This window comes from Phoenix dactylifera, chromosome 11 (assembly GCF_051530095.1).
Source record: "Phoenix dactylifera cultivar Ajwa chromosome 11, Ajwa_hap1_PhDact_Kaust_v1.1, whole genome shotgun sequence".
Taxonomy (NCBI): domain Eukaryota; kingdom Viridiplantae; phylum Streptophyta; class Magnoliopsida; order Arecales; family Arecaceae; genus Phoenix; species Phoenix dactylifera.
This window is the reverse complement of record NC_143200.1, coordinates 23,305,253-23,316,924: the sequence shown is the minus strand read 5'-3', so window position 1 is coordinate 23,316,924 and position 11,672 is coordinate 23,305,253. Positions and strand designations below refer to the sequence as shown.

Sequence of the window (11,672 nt, the reverse complement as noted above, 5' to 3'; positions counted from 1 at the left end):
TTGCCAGAATCTCATCATCAGCACCTCTTCATCATGTAACTATGTAAGAGCAGATTTTGTAAAGCAATTCCAAACAGTTCACTTAGCATATAAGTTGCAAGAGCACCTAATTTTTCTAAAGAAATTCTAAAAAAAACTCCAAAGAAGCTGCTCCGAAGATGATTTAAAGTTAACCAGCAATCGGCATCCCAACAGAGCTCCACATGCTGCATCGCCAATCTAAGATTCAGAAACCTGTAAAAGTTGCTTCTCTATTGATTTTATTCTTTTAGTCTTTCGCAAAAGCACAATATCGTTACAAGGACATACGCAGGTGACCCAACTTCACAAATTTCAAACAAATTGTGCAGCACCTTCCAAAATCTCGTCCCAGTTAGTGATACCAGGTATGATTGGCGAGTAGCAGACCTCAGTCAAGCTTAGTCAATCACCTTCCAGGGGATAGCCTGGAAAGAATGTAAAGCTTGCGTCCTGCTTATACTTCCAACTGTGACTGCAGCTCAAATTTGTACGCTTGTATTCCCATGGGAGATATTAGCACATTACCTTCTTGAGCTACATCTCCCAACTGCTCGATGTACCCTGGCATCTCCGTATCATCATGTAGGAGATTCAAGGAAGTCGCCTTCACATTAGAGACAACTAGATCTTTGAACATGTAGAACAGATTGACAGGCTCATCCCCTATATTCGAACACTGAAGTCCACCCCTTCTGCAATATGAAGCATCCCACCCCCTCCTGCGCAACAGAATAACAAATCTAGAATCTGAAGGCTGTACCTGGGGAAACTTTAGGGGCTGTGGGACTTTGAAATTTACAATATGTAAGTCACATGGTAAGGGTGCAGCCAATGGTGTGAATGATTTGTAGTATGTCTTCAAGGAGTTTTCCAGCGGTTTCCTGCTTACAAATGCATGCATTGGGTAGTTGAAGTGGGCACCTACTCGATGGGAGAGAAGAGATGGCTGGAGATTCAACAATGCATGTGCAGAAGGCAATGCAGAGACGTTGTGCTCTGTGAGGATATGAAAGAGCACATTCACAGGACGGTTATCCATTACCCCTTGACCCAGACCACGGCCATCATCATAGACCAAACGGCGATCCAACATAATTTCAAGCCACCCATTTTTAAGGCTTGCAGCCCCCAATGGCTGCTTAGAATGGACTGAGAAGCGGCGGCCTAACGAATCCTGCAAGAATGCAAGTGAAGGTATAGGGTAGTAATTTCCCTGCAAAGGGATTTTATCATAAGTCTGTCTCCTGATCATCTGAAAGCCATTTAGATCAGAGTAAAAAACCCTCTCATTGTCGATATTTGTCTTGAATCTAGCTATCAGTTCTCTGTCACTGAAATCAGAACCAAGGAGTTCAACATGGTATTCCTTCTCAATAAGCAATTCTTGTACGGTATTCTCTCCACTATAAATCCGTGTGCTATGAGAGATTGGAGTTTTCTCCCACATGGTCTTTGGAATAGAGTAAGATTCTTGCACCAAAGGACCTTCAGATATAATCAGGGACCCACCCTTTTCAGTAATGGGTTGAGCTTCTCCATTTGGTTTAAACAAATAAGCCCCACTTCCCGAGCTCCTGTAAATGCCTATTTCTTCCCCAACAACAGTTTGTTTGCCATCCCTATGGCTTATCTTCTGCAGGAGACCATGTTTTAAATCAAATGTGAGAGTGTGATGAAGACCATGGATCTCTGCCTTTTCCCCTTCTAGTTTTGAACAGACATAAGGAGGAGGGCAAGATGATGAATCTGATTCTGGAAACATTTTCAGCTCAGCATGTATAGCTTTTTCACATTCTTTATGTCCACGGGAAATAAAGTAGGTCTCCAACCCCATGGCGGGAACAGAAGCTCTCCAATAAAGACGATGCCGCCCAGTAGAAATTTTTCCCTTGCTATCATGCTGCCACTCAGGAGAAATTTGGCTCTTCACACATGACCCATTGGAATCCTGTACAAATATGTCAGGCTTAGTTACAACCACCATTACAACCTCATCCCTTGTTTGCTCCAACGGATTAAAGAATACCACAGAATGTGCATGATTTTCATGCACATCAAGGACCTTATGTGTTGGATGAACATCATACTTTGACCTTGTCTGCTCTGGCTCAAACTGTGATAATAAGGTAGGATCTGATTTATCACGGAAATCACCTAGAAGAACTTCCACAGCTCTAGACATAAATATCTGCAAGTCCTGCAAAGAAGTATGCATTCGTGTACCATAATCTTTTACTACATGATCCTTAGCAGTACCAGTTACCCCATCATGATGCTGGAAAAGAGCTAGGTTCCTCCTCGCAGCCGTCAATTTGTGGGAGAAGCTGACTGGTAATTTAGCACATTGAGACTTCTGACAATATCCCAAAACTAATGCAGCCAACATCTCGGATGCACGAAGTGTCTGTTCTAGTACCCGATCAACTGCTTTAAAAAATGGTCTTGAAACGTAGTAACCACTCCAATAGTCCTGATTCCTGTCAGCATATGTAAAGAAATCACCTGAAAGAGATGGGAAACCTTCTAGTTCTCCAGATCCAATCTCACCAGGATGGGAAAAATTTATTCTTTCTGCTTCCTCCCGAAGGGTACAGAAGTAATCTTCAAGAGTGCCAAACTTCACTTCAGCATTCAAATTGGGACTAGAATTTATATAATTAAAAAGCATTTGATAGTTCCTAAATTGGGCTTCTGCTTCATCCATGCTAACATAACGGAAATCATCCCCTAAAGGAACTAGAAGTGTATTTGTTCTGTATAAAGTTGATTTCTTCCTGTATTGGTCTAAAAGTGTTATTGCTCTCTCCTGCACATTACTTGGATTAGTTTCAATTGGATCCAATCTCCATGGGCAGAACTCATAGCTAAATCCACGTGTCCGAGCAAAGTCAAACTGACAACAAATAGCAGGCTCTGGTCCACAGGTATGTGGAATATCATAAGAATAGAATGGCATCATGTGGACAAATATATCAGTCCTTTCTTCCATGTCCCAGCTCTGCCTCCATATGTATTCAAGGTTCCTTTGCAAAGCCAACTCCTTTTTCAGTTCATAGTGCGTCCTCTGAATAACCATGTTACGGAAACCCATACGGCGGAGCAAATATGCCATAGTAGCTGAATAACCAAATGGATCTATTGCCCAAGAATTTTTTGGAACAACACCAATGGTATCGTTTAGCCATGTGTTACCCTCCGTCATCTGAATCAGTTTTAAAGAGGTCAGTGAAGACTTGGTAGTATGTTGAAGAAAATGTATGTTCAATTCAACATCTAACTAGAAGAATCAAAATTACGACTGAAAGTATATGCCTGGTGCATGAATCAATAGAATGCAAAATGCATAAGGTCGTAAACACTTTAACATGAATAATCTCAAATAAGCAACCTATAAAGCATGGATATGATTAAACAGGATTATAAGGTCCACCAAAAATATCATAGGAAAACATTAGACCATGGTCTGAAGTCCTCCCATAACTCCAAACCAAACCCAAAATTATCAAGTCTTTCCAGAATCGATCTACAGCTAGGGCTGGCAAATGAGCCATCTGTTCATGAGCTAGCACGTTCAGCAATTGGCTATAGTTTGGCTTGCTCAGTTAGGAGGAAATGAGCTAGGCTACAGCTAGATTTAGTTTACTCGAGCTAGGCTTGAATTAGCTCCAGTATGAATATATAAATAATTGATAAATTTTATAATATTTTAATAATCATCTATACAAATAATTAATTTATAATTTTTTATTATAAAAATTAATATAGGTTATGCAAAATAGAATGTACACCAAGCATAAAATGAAAGCCACAAATAATCTTAAGCTCTTACTAGATCTCTTGAAGTGGCTGCCCTTGAGAAGCTCAAGCTCAGTTCAATTATAGAATGAGCACTAGCTTGGCTCGTGGCTCATGTTTCGCTCATTTCCACCCCTGATTGCAGCTGATTTTAGAGCTTTGACCAAAACTAACTTCCAGGACAAATTTATTTTATACATGAGCAACCTAGGTTTTTTGTTATCTTTTTCATCTCTTTCAACATGAGGAGTAGTTATTTCCTCTCAAATAAACTTATAATTTGCAGGTTTTGAGAAGATTTGGAAAGATCTGAGAGTAAAGCTTTTGATGTACATCAAATCAAATAGAAATTCATACTTTTACATGTTAAATATCCATCAAATAGGTAAAGTATTACATTACCTTATATAGGTTTTTTATAAAAAAAATATGTAAAAAATAAATTTTGATTCTCTCAGCATGAAATCACTGAATTGATGCATCCAAAGGTCCTAAACAATATTACATATTATAAACTGATCCTAATTTATTATCTTGATTTAGTCTTGTTTTTAGCGGATTTTTCCTAATTTTATTCGACTCTTATCTTTTATCTTTTGAAATTTTTGATTGAAGCTGCCAGATCAGAAGTGGAATTACCGAAATTGTTGAACTACTCAATCAGAAACTCCTTTGTTTCCACTGAAACTAAAAACCAAAATTGAGTTTTGAACCTTGCACTAGATAGTGAAATAAAATGAAAGTCTGTTGTGAAAATCATCCAAATATAAAGATGCTATTCTTACTAATTATGATTGACCATTATACTAAAAATGATCATTGATCAAAGCTACAGTAGTAATGTCTTGCACAATAGGCATAAGGCATGCCAATTTTCAATGAAGAGAATATGATAACAGTACTCATAAAGCAAACAGGATTACAGGAAACAATCTCATCTATATTGCTGTTAGGATATAAATCCTTGTAACTGTTTTGAAAAAGAAAATTAACAATCTCCTTTGGGATGAGCAAACCAGGATGCACTGTTCCAAACAAAATACAAGAATATGAACAAGAAAGGAAGAAAAAAGGTGATATAGATCATCTGAGAAAGGAAGATAGTAGGAGCAAAAGAAGGTAGGAACATTGAATGGTTACAAGTATGAGCCTTTATCTCTGATTCTCTTCACTTATACATTGCTAGTTTCGGGCATGCGAGATGCTTGTAGCTTATTCAAGATGAAGGAGCATTCAATTTTGATTCCAACAATCATGATAGTTTGAAGATAGATACGTGATCCACTTTAGCTTATGTGCATCTCTCTTACATAGTTGTTAATTAGAGAGTAAATATGGAGAGGTATGTTTATGCACAAAAGAAAATAGTCTATTTATACAAGAGAAGTAAGATGCAAACTGAGACAAATGGGCCCCATGCTAAACTAAATTATTAAACATTGTTTCCCATGCCAATATTAACTGCCTATTATGTAACATAATCAAGCAAACAAAAAGAAGGAATGGGATCTGGCTACATAGTATATAGTTCTTTCCTTTTTTGCAGCAGTCCTCTCTCTCTCTCTCTCTCTTATATTTTTGTTATAGAGCAATCTTGAAATGGCATGTTTATTAAAAGAAGAATGTATATAAGTAAGGAAAGTGAGCTGTGTGGCAAAAGAGACGGATTTTCTGGTGCAATATGAGAAGTGAAATACAGAGAGAGACAGATGGCCCATACAGGGAAAAAAAATCTCAAATACAGTTCCCAACACTATATTACACTACTACTATATGCCACAACCAAGAAGCAAAAAGAGGAGGGAAGTCTGGTTACAAAGCCTTTCGATTAAGTATGGTATTACAACAGCCACTTATTGTTGGAAAATGATTAACTGGCCCTCAATAAGTGGTTCGCTGATTACACCATTGACGACAGCTGATCCTAACACCGTATCAAAGCGGCTAAATTTCCCAACTTTTCAGTTTCCATAATAACTCCTTATTAAAATTCTTCTTTAGAGGTTTAAACCATTCTAAATTTCAACAAAAAATCCTAACATTACTGACTCTGAGGAGTCTGAGAGAAAACTCTCCTCGAGTTGGGATTTCTATGATTGTTTGCATAATTTGAGTCCCATGTTCTCAAAAAGAAAAATCAAATTCATAATGACCGTTGGTCATAGACTCAAACTTATCTAGATTAAAAACATACTACTTTAAATTCCCATAATAGCCCCTTCTTACATTTCTCCTTTAGAGGTTTAAACTTTAAACCATATTAAATTTCCATTAAAAAAAGGATCTTAAAACTGCTAGACTCCAGGGAATCCAAGGAAACTCACCTTGAGTTGGGATTTCTGTGATTATAAGCATAGTAACTTAACAAGATTCCCATCCCATGTTCTCCAACATTCAAATTCAAAGTGATTTATTGCTCATGGCAAAACTTAAGCTTATCTAGATGAAAAAACGTGATATATTATTTCTTTCTAAAATTTATCTCACATCTAAAATCTTTAGTAGCAAGAACATGCATTTGCGTGGGTTTTTTTTTAACTAGTGATGCTTTAAGATGTGTTAATTCTCTAAATTTTGGATGCATGAATTTCAATTATCCTAAGAAGTTGGCGACAGTTTCCTAAAGATCATGTTATTTGAGGATTTTATGGATCATGTAATATAAAATCAAGCAAACACATTTGACAACACGCTTACAAGCTACAAGTTTAAAGGGTACTATATTAGACTTCAACATTTTAATTTCCAGATTAAAGTTCAAAACGCTCTACCCTCTCATTAGTCTTTTATGGAAGTCAGAAAACCTTGGCATTCTAGCAAAATTGGAATATTGAGGTTCTTCTAAATGTCAAATCCTTGGTTTTGTCCCCCAATGGTCATGCTTCTTTATAGTCAAGGGAAAATTAGTCATCATGTAATTAAGAGGTTGACAACCTATAAGCATTCCACCATAAACTGTTGAAAATCCCAAGAAAATCATGAGCACATTTGTTTAGACCCAAGAACTCAAAGTGCCTTTGTATTTATCTCAATCATAAAGCATCAAAATTGTGAAGACCTGAAAGGTAGAGTTATAGGCATCAATAAAAGTTTTTTATCCCAGAGGAAAGTCATTGATAAAAGCTTCCTTATAAACATTAGCATGTAAATTAGAATTTTATTGGAGATAAATTTATTTTTTTTCTTTTCTACACTTAAGTCTTTTCTCAAAATCAATTGTAATATTTCCAATCTCAGAACTTGTTTATCTTGGCTCTTGGCAGTTAGTCATCTCAGAAACTATGATCTTAACAAGTGTTTTTCACAGCTTAAAATCCGCCAAAACAATATGGCCTTGTGATAGGCAATGGCTGCTTCTTTCAACTTTTTAAGCCGCTTTTTCAGCCACTAAACATATTCACATGAACAACCAAACTTTAGAGGTTAATTCCAACATAGCAGACTGCATGAGTATATTGATGGGTTTGCTTGCATCATATTAGTATGCATGTGTGCGTGCCTAAGCATAATGCTCATGCATCACACAGACATAGATGTGATCAATAAATACCTATAAAAACTCTACTATGTCCTCAAATACATCAATATGTTCTCAGCAAATAAACGTTTTAATTACACCCAGCATTTTCCAAGAATCTTCATATTATACATTGCAACCATATTTGAAGCAAAAGAAAGAGGCTTCTCAAGTTCAAATCACACCAAGTAAACATATCAGTGACAAAAACCACATCATCACATGTGAAAGCAAATATTTTTTTTTATTTTTGAAAATCTACAGCGGTTAGTCCTTAATGAGACTAATTGAATAAAGACAAAGAATATACCTGTTCTATGATAGCAAAATAGTGAGAGTTGGCCTGCAAAGAAGAAAGGAATCAGCTTTAGAGGAAAAATACTTTTACAAGGACAATTGTAAAAGAAAAAGAGTAACATCATGTTTATTATGGAACAGCCTTATAAAACTTTTTTCATCATATCAAGATTCTACATGAAGAACTAGGGTGTAATATACAAGAGCTCGATTCAAGCACCGGTTGGAAGGCGGTGAATCATCGACAATAGATGATTGATCAGGAGCATGACTGTTGTAGAGAACCACCCAGTGATACAAGTTGAAGTGTTGAACCCCAACTGCCAGATGCTGAATGACAATTAAACTTCAATCAGTGCACTAACATTATCCTAATGGCCCACCACCAATCTCCTGAATGGCCTTCTACATATACATCCCCTATATGTGGTTCCACAAAACCTTTCAAAAAGTTATCAACCTAATAATGGCTAAATGAATAAAAATGGAAAAGGCTTGGCGATCAACAAAGTACCTTTTGCACCCAACCTTCACAATTCACATTGAACCCATCACCATCCAATAATGTGGGGAAAAACCCGCCAATATGGCATCATATCATATGACTATGCAGATAAATTTTCATAAGAGATGCCAAACTACAGATTTAGTTCCAGTAAAGCTCACTGGCTCCTGAACACTATCTCATGAAATGTGGCAGAAACCTAGTGATTGCTGGCAACAAATCAAGGTGGTCTAACCAAAGTTTAAGTTCCTACGTGACCACAACATCAACGAGAAAAAGTTGAATTATCCACTGAAGTTAGACTAAATTTTTTGGTTTCAGTTGTATTTTCCCCTAAAATACTACAATTCAGGTGCAATCAAACTTCTACTGCTCAAGCATCAATTAACATAAGCCATAAAGAAACCATGTAAAGAAAAAAATATTGATCATCTGTCAACCAAATATCCTAAAAACATTTGAGTTTAAGCAAGGCATTCTAGACACGGAAAGCATATATATATATATAAGGTCGTGCTCACTGGGAATTTGGCCAAATTTATCTAAATTAAACAAAACAAGAATGAATTTATAAGATTATACCTTATCATGAGAAATAAAAAGGAAATCCTTTTTCTGATAAATTTCAGGCTTCTTGTGTGTGACCATTATATGCAAGTACATAAAACTCATTTTCCTCCAAAAGTATTACATGATATTCATTCATCGAGAATTACTTGGATTGTCCTTTGGCTTACCTCATCGTTCATCACCCAACCTCCTCCTACAATCTCTAACTGCCCGTTCTTGACCAACTTGGTGAATCTCTCCCTTTTAAGCTCTGAGGCATCCCTCCACCATCTTTCCAAATATGACATCTCCTCCCAGATGAATTTGCGCCTCGTGTCCTGAAAAAAATAAGCCCCAACACAGTCCTTAGATCCCTTAAGGAGCCTCAAAACAAGAAAACCTAAGTCACCCAAACCCACGAGTGACCAACATCAACAAAGACATATAGCCCATCCAGCAACATTAATCAAACTCCTTTCCTCGCGACACTAAAATGAGCAAATCATACTAGTAAAGGAGTGATTTAATCAGTCGATCGGCAAAAGGAAACATCTGTGCAAAAAAAGGGTTAGAGCTCCTCGAAGAATCGAAGAATCGCTTTACGCAAAAATAGTTAAGTATAAGAAAGTCATAACATCCATCATTTAAAAATTAAAATCTGGAGGAAAAACAAGATTCTTGCAAATTTTCACCTTGGAAAGCGACTCCACGATGGTGTCCAGTATATGCCGAGATTGGCGATTGTAATATTCCTCGACCGTCAGCTTCCATCCGGGATCATTATGTGAATGGGGCACCACAAACACCTTCAATTTCTCCTTGTCCCACTCGTTCCCAACGTAGGTCACCTTCCACCCCTGCTTCCACGCGCCACCATCCACGTCCGAGAACTCGATCCGGTCGTACAGATCCTTGGTGGTGATGTCCACGGCGGCGGCCGCGATCTCGCCCCCCTTCACGCCGCCAGCGCCGCCGGCGTCGGCGGACCTCCGGAAGGTGGGGCGGCGGAAGAGGCGCTGCTTGGAGGGGGAGGAGGAGAGGGAGTTGGGGACACCGTAGCCGATGACGACGGCGAGGAAGAAGAGGACGGAGATGGAAAGGCCGAGGGCGAAGAAGGTGGAGGTGGGGGACAGGAGGTCGCGGAGATGGCTCCGGCGGCGAGCGGCGGCTAAGGAGGGCTTGCGGAGGGGCTTGGGCTTGGAGGTGGAAGGGAGGAGGACGCCGCCGCCGCCGCCGCCGCCTCGCCGGCCGCCGGAGAAGAAGGCCATCTGGGATCGATTCGGGAAGCGATCAGCTGCCGGCTGCTGCCGCTTTTGAACTATGGCCTGCTGCTTCTCGGACAAGCTTTGGGCACTCTTAAAGGATTGTTTTCTTCCATGTCGTGTCAAGGGATTGTTTTCTTCCAGGCTCGTGTTTCCAAGGACGAGACTTCGAGTCTGGAGGTGGGGTCCCGTGGGTAAGCGTGGCCCGGAAGTCCAGATTTTTTTCTTTTTCCCCCCTTTGGAACTTCCATCACGGTTGCATCCTTCCCACGAAAAAAAAAATCACCCTCCTTCGCGCCTTCCGACCGTTGGATCATCCACTGCATAGATCTCAAAGCAATACGAACCATCAGTACGCGCAGCCCTCACAGTCAAATGGGGATGATCTAACGGTCAAGCGGTGCGAAGGAAGGTGTATCCTTCTTTCGCACGAAGGATACAACCGACTCCTTGGAAAGTTGACGTTTTAATTACGGTCCTGGTATGCATCCTTCCGAGTAATCTTAACCAAGGGGTAGATTACAAATTACTATATTTTTAGAATGATATTAATTTTTTTATAAACCGATTTTGCGGGAAGGGCAACAAAAGAAGAACAATTCCCGCTGAAAAATTGCATCTGATCGAGAACTCGAGTAGTCTAACATTAAAAGGATAGAAATAATAATTTCAGGTTTGGATCCAAGGCGTGTAATCCTTGTCATGAAAGAGAATTTGTACCCATGCCCCTTTCCAAGTTTTATATAATTATATATATATCCCTGGATCGTATGCTCTTGTCATTTTTTAAACTAAGCCCTCTCCTCAGAAAAAAAAAAAAAAAAATCTTTCTGTTGTAAAATAAAAGGTAAAGAGATTGGAGACAAGAAAATAAATAAGACACAGAAATTATAGAAAATTAGTTCTTCATGAACTAATAGTATTTTCCATTTTTTTCTAATGCCTTTCTTTCTTTTTTACTTGTGTACATTTCATCCTCCTCAAGGTACCCTTTTATAGGCCTAGGGTTATAAAGAGGAGATATAATAGTCATAATCACAAGACAATTAAAGGACAAGAGAAGGTAAAAAGGTGGATGAATGTAGACATCCCCAAGGGATAAGGGGCACATCTAGGAGTTACAAAAGATGGAAAACCCAAGAGGTGGGGAAACTCAAGAGGTGAAGGTTAAGTGGTCATCCACCCAAATACGGTGGATTCATAACACTCCCCCTTGGATGACCACACACAAAGAATATGCCTCGTTAAAACCTTGCCAAGGAAAAACCCAGTGGGAAAAAAACCAATGGCGAAGGAAAAAGAGTACAGTATTCTTGTGTACCACCAAGTGCTTTAGGATTGCCTCATTAAAACCTTGCAAAGGTAAACCCAGTGCGACAAAACCTTAGCGAAGGAAAAAGAGTATAATCGGCATAAAATCTTCAAGGTCCTTGACTCCCCCTGAAAAATGCATGATCAAAGGTCTTTAAGTTGTCGCATTCCAATGTTATACACAATCTTCTTAAATGTTGCGGTTGGTAATGCCTTGGTGAATAAATCTGCCAGATTTTCACTTGACCGTATCTGTTTGACGTCAATATCACCTTTCTCCTGGAGTTCATGAGTATAAAAGAACTTAGGTGAAATATGCTTCGTTCTGTCACCTTTAATATAGCCTCCTCTAATCTGGGTGATGCAAGCAGTATTATCTTCATATAAGATTGTTGGACTATCATTGATTGTGGAT

General features: G+C 38.7%; 1 protein-coding gene across 1 annotated transcript; it reads right to left on the bottom strand.

The window, feature by feature from the left end:
• Positions 1-10,108, bottom strand: GMII (golgi alpha-mannosidase II). The gene is made up of 4 exons (XM_008795561.6): positions 9,377-10,108; positions 8,873-9,022; positions 7,644-7,676; positions 1-3,223 (listed from the first exon to the last, which is right to left on the bottom strand). The coding sequence occupies exons 1-4, from the start codon at positions 9,950-9,952 to the stop codon at positions 476-478; spliced, it is 3,507 nt and encodes a 1,168-aa protein (XP_008793783.4). The 5' UTR covers positions 9,953-10,108; the 3' UTR covers positions 1-475.
• Positions 10,109-11,672: the final 1,564 nt, after the last annotated feature.